Here is a 7,500-nt window from a genome sequence, read left to right as displayed (position 1 = left end):
GTGACGTGTAGGTGGTGGTGGTGTTCAGTGGAGGTGTGACGTGTAGGTGTGACATGTAGGTGGAGGTGGTGTTCAGTGGAGGTGTGACGTGTAGGTGGTGGTGGTGTTCAGTGGAGGTGTGACGTGTAGGTGGAGGTGGTGTTCAGTGGAGGTGGTGTTCAGTGGAGGTGTGACGTGTAGGTGGAGGTGGTGTTCAGTGGAGGTGGTGTTCAGTGGAGGTGTGACGTGTAGGTGGAGGTGGTGTTCAGTGGAGGTGTGACGTGTAGGTGGAGGTGGTGTTCAGTGGAAGTGTGACGTGTAGGTGGAGGTGGTGTTCAGTGGAGGTGTGACGTGTGGGTGGAGGTGGTGTTCAGTGGAGGTGGTGTTCAGTGGAGGTGTGATGTGTAGGTGGAGGTGGTGTTCAGTGGAAGTGTGACGTGTAGGTGGAGGTGGTGTTCAGTGGAGGTGTGACGTGTGGGTGGAGGTGGTGTTCAGTGGAGGTGGTGTTCAGTGGAGGTGTGACGTGTAGGTGGAGGTGGTGGTGGTGTTCAGTGGAGGTGGTGTTCAGTGGAGGTGTGACGTGTTGCTTTACTCACTTGGGCAGCATCTTTAACTGATTCTCTCTCAGCTCCAGAATCTGTAGTTTAGTCAGTCTGAGGAACAGAGACAGCGTTTATTATTATTATTATTATTATTATTATTATTAACAGTAACAACAACAACAACAACAACAACAACAACAACCCCACTTGCACCCAAAGGAATTATGATAAGTCCAGCCTGCTCCTGAAGAACCTTTATAAACCACTGGAATTACAATATATCCCACAATATATTGTAATAAACATTTTCCAAAATATAAATAAACAAGTCATTTAATCCCCAGCTGTTGGTTTAGTTATTAATCCCTCTGTCAGGCTGGAACTGTCTCCTTGTGTCTGCTGCACATTACTGCACCACACTGGTGTCTGGCTTCATAACACCCACTTCACTTCCACTGTGTGTGTGTGTGTGTGTGTGTGTGTGTGTGTGTGTGTGTGTGTGTGTGTGTGTGTGTGTGTCTGACCTGCCGAAGCTCGCTGGTAGGAACTCGAGGAAGGCATCATTCAAGTAGAGCTGAGTTAGACTGAGCAGCTGTGTGAAACCTTCTGGGAGCCTGTACAACACAAACACACACACACACACACACACACACACACACACACACACACACACACACACAGAGAACAATGTCATGATTAAAACAAGAAAACACAAATCATACACAATACATTCAAAATCAAAATCAGTATCCAGTCATGTATTTGTTCTGCTGTAATTATAATATTTGAATATTTATAACATAAGTAATGAGATACCTTCATCAAGAAACCCAGACATTATGCAAATAGACTTCAGCCTTTTTCTCTGGTGAACCAGTGCATTAACAGAAGATATTTGCATACTGCGACATGATTGGTTGATGTACGAGATCGGATCTTGTGATGGAATGGTCTGTCACATGTTCAACACTATCTCAGATTTCCCAGTGAGATAAAACACCAGTCGCACTGCAGTGATGATTATGCGCATGCTCATTAACTCTCCTGAAGGTATTTCATTAATCATAAAAATCCTGTTCTGAGCACAAAGCTTTACACACTCACTTAGAAATAGGGTTCACACTCGCTTCAACGATGGTCAGGACTTTACAGTTCTTAATATTTTCAGGAAACTCTTGTATACCTGAAACACACACACACACACACACACACACACACACACACACACACACACAAACACGTTGAAGTCACTTTACAGTGTCACATCACAGAGAATTAATAAAGAGTCAGTGGTTGTTGTTCCCACAGGTGATCTGCATTAGAGGTGCATCAGCACAACTGCACACTTCCTCTTTCACCCACCAGAAACCTTTCACACACACACACACACGCGCGCACAGAGACCCTGTACATAAAGATTAGGATCATTAGTTTATGTTATAGGCTGTTGTTTTGAGCTGCTGCCACTTAAGAGGGCACTTAGTGATAAACACACACACACACAGACACACTAAGAGCAGGCAGATATAAAGCAGAGACAAAGAACTGATACTTAGAAGTGTTACACTTCCCTCTTGAAAGAAAATGAATCACTAATTCTGAAATCTAATAATGAGCACTCTCTCATTTTTTCACTCTTCATGGCACCTGTCAATCAATCAACCTCAGTGTGCGGGATTATCATGAGCAGGTATGTGGGTGATATTGCGGCTCTGTGTCGAACAGGTACAAACACACACCTGTCGGTCTGTCACTCGCTAGAGTGTGTGGGAGGTGAGAGAGAGAGAGTAAGATCTCCATCATGGTGAGAAATGTACAGAAAGCTGCTGAAGTTAGCTTCTGAGTGTGTGTGCGTGTGTGTGAGTGCTCAGGAAGGAAGTGTGAATAACACTAAATCAGTATGAGTGTGAGTGTGTGTGAGAGAGAGAGTATGTGTGTGATATCTCATGAAGTGTGATTATGTGTAATGTGCTGATGAAACAGTTGTGATGTTTATGTTGTATTACTGTAAAGAGGAGTGTAGAAGAGGAAGAAGAGGAGGAAGAGGAGGAAGAAGAGGAGGAGGAAGAGAAAGAAGAGGAGGAGGAAGAGGATGAAGAGGAGGAAGTAGAAGAGGATGAAGAAGAGGAGGAGGAGGAAGAAGAAGAGGAAGAAGAGGAGGAAGAAGAGGAGGAATCGGGGCGTTCTGCTTACTGTTCTTGCTGACGTCGAGCTCTCGGAGGTTGATGAGGTTGGCGATGGCGGGGGGCAGGATGCTCAAATCGTTGTCAGGTAAACTCAGCCGGTGCAGTAACTGACAGTTAAACAGTTGCTGTAAACAAAGCCATAAACACAGAGTTATTAACCGACTGCTAATTTATACCCACGCAGTGGATCAGATAAACTCGGAGCTGAAATCTGATTCAGAGATGTGATCAGACGTGACAGAGCCACAGAAGTGGTTAGAGTTTACACTGCAGGCATATAAACAGCTGGATCTGAATTTACTAAAGACTCAAACGTATTTCCCAACCACACAAACCTCCAGCGTGTACACACTGCTTTAATCACCACGTCACTCACGTTTACACGTTTTACCTCTCCGGCCTGCACGGCTTCAATCACCACGTCACTCACGTTTACACGTTTTACCTCTCCGGCCTGCACGGCTTCAATCACCACGTCACTCACGTTTACACGTTTTACCTCTCCGGCCTGCACGGCTTCAATCACCACGTCACTCACGTTTACACGTTTTACCTCTCCGGCCTGCACGGCTTCAATCACCACGTCACTCACGTTTACACGTTTTACCTCTCCGACCTGCACGGCTTCAACCACCACGTCACTCACGTATACACGTGTTACCTCTCCGACCTGCACGGCTTCAATCACCACGTCACTCACGTTTACACGTTTTACCTCTCCGACCTGCACGGCTTCAACCACCACGTCACTCACGTATACACGTGTTACCTCTCCGACCTGCACGGCTTCAATCACCACGTCACTCACGTTTACACGTTTTACCTCTCCGACCTGAGACCAGAATTGACATCAAATCATTTAATACAGAGGTTCTCACCCCCCCCCCCCCCCCCATGGGAGCAGACCAGGTATAGTGATGACCTATTCTATATAAAATCTATAATCTGTTTTTGATAGACAGATACAGATTTTTTTACTTTTGTGTTTTTGTACTTTTTTAAAAAGTACTTTTCATAACTTTTATGATTTTTAAAACTATATAAAGGACAGGTGTGGAACACGAATGATATAAAATGTTTCTGAACACTATAACTACTTTCAACAAGAGAACTAGGCTGTAATAACGTGGGCTATTTTACATGTAAAACATGTTGCACTATAATCGTCTTGCGTTCTAAAAACATTGGCATGTGAATGATGTAGATTAGGATGAAGGGCGTGTCTCGTTATCCGTGACACTGTTAAATCTCCGGCTCTCAGCCCCTCACTGAACAGAGCAGACAGAGGGAGGTGAGAGTGCAGCGGGAAAGCAAGACCTCGATAAAATGCAGTTAAAGTGCATATCACCAGCTCGGACTTATTAATAACACAACCAAGGCCATTACAGCCGACGCTAACGTTACCATGGTGATAACTCACTACCAGTAGAAGAAAACATTCAGGATGCGTTATTAGTGTGTGTGTGTGTACCTTGGGGAGCTCCTCGATCTGGTTGGCGTCCAGGTAGAGCTCCTCCAGGGTCTTCTCGAAGCTGAAGATCTCTTTGGGAACCTGCTCCAGGCTGCAGTGACTGTAGTCCAGAGAGGTGACCGTCTCCTCCTCACCACGCAAACACCGGCACGGCACCAACCGCACCAACAGACTGCGCTTAGAGCTCATCCTCACACACACTCACTCTCTCTCACACACACACTCACACACACACACACACTCTCACACACCTCAGGCACTGAAACACAGAGAGAGAGAGATTTAATTACTATTAGCTCAGTGCAACAGGTGAACCAGCAGAGACGAGTCCTGTACCGATAATCGTTCTCACAATACATCACGATATTCTGCACACACAATCCTGGTACTGCACACACTTCAAACACACACTGACTGAACACCAGCTCTCTCATCTCAGCACACATGTAGAGGAGATTATAAACTCTCCCAGATCTGTACATGCGCGCGCGCGCGCACACTTCTACAGTTTCCCCCGTTGTAGTTGTAGAAACAGGACACGCCCCCTAGTCGAGTCCGACTCTGGTGTGGACTGAAGTGATCCCTGATTATGTGCGGAGGAAGAAAGTGATTAAAGATGGAGTCACTTCTACTTTTATCTCTGCGATGTCCTTTAGTCCATCTTTAAAGAAAATACGTCAAAGCCGAGGACACGCCTCTGTGGGAGGAGCTACATGCAGCAGGATATAAGACGCTATAACATGTTCGCTACATAAAGGCAGGTTTATACTTGACTTCACACGCGTGTGTTCAGCGTTAAACACACTGACGAGCTCCGTCTCTCCTTCTGCTGTCGTCCTGATCCGGATCTCAAATCTAAATCACTCACCTTACATTCACAGGTACGGTCTAATCTACAAAACCCAGAACGCAAAACAGAGCTTTCTGTAGGGGACATGAGAGGTTTGTAAAGTTCAAGCAGAACTGTAACGGGAGAACCGGTTCATGCTGGTACTCATTAAGGGTCTAGAGCAGGATTAGTGCTGGTACTCGGTAAGGGTCTACAGCAGGGTTAGTGCTGGTACTCGGTAAGGGTCTAGATCAGGATTAGTGCTGGTACTCATTAAGGGTCTACAGCAGGGTTAGTGCTGGTACTCAGTAAGGGTCTAGAGCAGGGTTAGTGCTGGTACTCGGTAAGGGTCTAGAGCAGGGTTAGTGCTGGTACTCGGTAAGGGTCTAGAGCAGGGTTAGTGCTGGTACTCGGTAAGGGTCTAGAGCAGAACGCATGTAACTCTGAAACACTGCAGGATACACACGCAGCCATCTCCTGCACCTGGAATTACTTCAACATTAAGTATAGTAGCATCGTAGCTGCGTCAAACATCAGACTCCAAACACACCCTGGTGGCTGAATTCAGGGCCGATCAGACATCCCATCAGACATCCCATCAGACAGAACAGCTTCTCCGCTAACGGCACTCAGGACGACACACAGCTGATGACAGTACCGTTAAAGCACTTACACTCTGTGTGTGTGTGTGTGACACACACACACGTCAACACTGAAACACCCGTGCTGAATAACACTCACATTCCTGACGAAAAAAGTGACACACATCACAGTCACTTCGTCTCCGACGCTGAAAGATTTAATCATTAAACACACACACACACACACACACACACACACACACACACACACACACACACACACACAACATTCCACTGTGACACTAATCTCTGGATCTGAGAGTTAAGTCGGTGATAACAGAAGATGTGAACACAGCTTTTTTTATTTACACTAACATTAAACTAAGCTGTGGAGGCGTGTCACTGCTGTCAACTCTCTCTCTCTCTCTCTCTCTCTCTCTCTCTCTCTCACACACACACACACCCCCCACACACACACACACACACCCCCCCACACACACACAGTGTTTCAACACCTGTTTGCTCACGTTAACCCTGAACGCATGTTATCCAGTAACCATTTTGTTATTACTCATCAGCTACACTGAAACTGGAAGTGAGCATTGTGATGAGGACGTGGAGTCACTAACACACCTTGAGTGTTAACGCACGCTATATACACGCTACACACGCGCTACACACACGCGCTACACACACGGGTGAGGTGATTCCAGGTCATGTAACAATAAAACATGTCTGAGTTTTATATAAAACCATTTTCTTTTATCATCTCACGTATGGGACACACGGTGGCTTAGTGGTCAGCACGTTCCCCTCACACCTCCAGGGTTGGGGGTTCGATTCCCACAGCTGCCCTGTGTGTGTGTGCGGAGTTTGCATGTTCTCCCCGTGCTGTGGGGGTTTCCTCCGGGTACTCCGGTTTCCTCCCCCAGTCCAAAGACATGGTAAAAAGTCCAAAGACATGCATGGTAGGCTGATTGTCCATAGTGACCGTAGTGTGTGTGAGTGTGAACATGTGTGTGATTGTGCCATGAGATGGATTGGCCCCATGCTCCCTGGGATAGGCTCCAGGTTCCCCGTGACCCTGTAGGATAAGCGGTATAGAAGATGGATGGATGGCTCTCACTTCTGCTTCAGGACTGTGAGTTTTGCCTTTTATGGAGTTTTGTGGGCGTCATCAGATGCAAATCAGCTCTGCCGTGCACGCCCCCAGGTGCAGGTGATTGGTGTTCATCAGCACACGCAAACAAGCAAAGAAAATCCGTGTTTCTGAAACCTTCAGCACAAATGTTTACTTCAGTTCGGTTTACGGTAAAAAACTTTAGTAAAAGATAAAGGAGGGCCGCTGATGTTCCCCTTCGAGCGGTTCTCCGTCTCCGGTCCTGTTTTCACACGTCAGTGCAGATCAGTGATGTCATCTCTGTAAGTTAATCATTAATCTTCATATCACTCTAACATTAATAACCCCTCCTCCCAAACCTTCACACACACACACACACACACACACACACACACACAGACACACACACACAGACAGACAGAGAGAGAGAGAAGGGGAAAAACCCTGTACTAGTTCCGGTTGAAAAGATTCCAGCTCTATGCTCACACACACACACACACACACACACACACACACACACACACACACACACACACACACACACAGCTCTTCACTCTCCTCTCATCCCACTCGACTTGTGTCTGAAATGAACACTACAACAGTTTCCTTGTGGAAGTCGTGTACAGAATGTGACCTTTTCTCCCCCACACACAGGCAGAGTGGTACAGGCCTGTCTCTTAAATACTTGTGTGTGTCCACAAGGCTATCATAGGACAGTGACCCTTTAATTCTTCACTGACTCTGCAATAACTATGTAAGCAAATAGTGGTCTGTAGATACACACATCATCTG

The 7,500-nt window shown here is 46.4% G+C and overlaps 1 protein-coding gene across 2 annotated transcripts in view; it reads right to left on the bottom strand.

The window, feature by feature from the left end:
• Positions 1 to 4,367, bottom strand: part of erbin (erbb2 interacting protein) — a 33,935-nt gene extending 29,568 nt beyond the window's left edge. For both annotated transcript variants that reach the window (XM_053646146.1, XM_053646147.1), the window contains exons 1-5: positions 4,179 to 4,367; positions 2,715 to 2,832; positions 1,626 to 1,704; positions 1,046 to 1,135; positions 576 to 632 (exon numbers count right to left, since the gene is read on the bottom strand). In XM_053646146.1, coding sequence (XP_053502121.1) covers positions 576 to 632; positions 1,046 to 1,135; positions 1,626 to 1,704; positions 2,715 to 2,832; positions 4,179 to 4,367 — 533 coding nt within the window. The remainder of the gene's footprint in view (positions 1 to 575; positions 633 to 1,045; positions 1,136 to 1,625; positions 1,705 to 2,714; positions 2,833 to 4,178) is intronic.
• Positions 4,368 to 7,500: the final 3,133 nt, after the last annotated feature.

This window comes from Ictalurus furcatus, chromosome 16 (genome assembly GCF_023375685.1).
Source record: "Ictalurus furcatus strain D&B chromosome 16, Billie_1.0, whole genome shotgun sequence".
NCBI classification, from domain to species: Eukaryota; Metazoa; Chordata; class Actinopteri; order Siluriformes; family Ictaluridae; genus Ictalurus; species Ictalurus furcatus.
The sequence above is the reverse complement of the archived record's forward strand: the minus strand, read 5'-3'. Positions and strand labels throughout refer to the sequence as shown.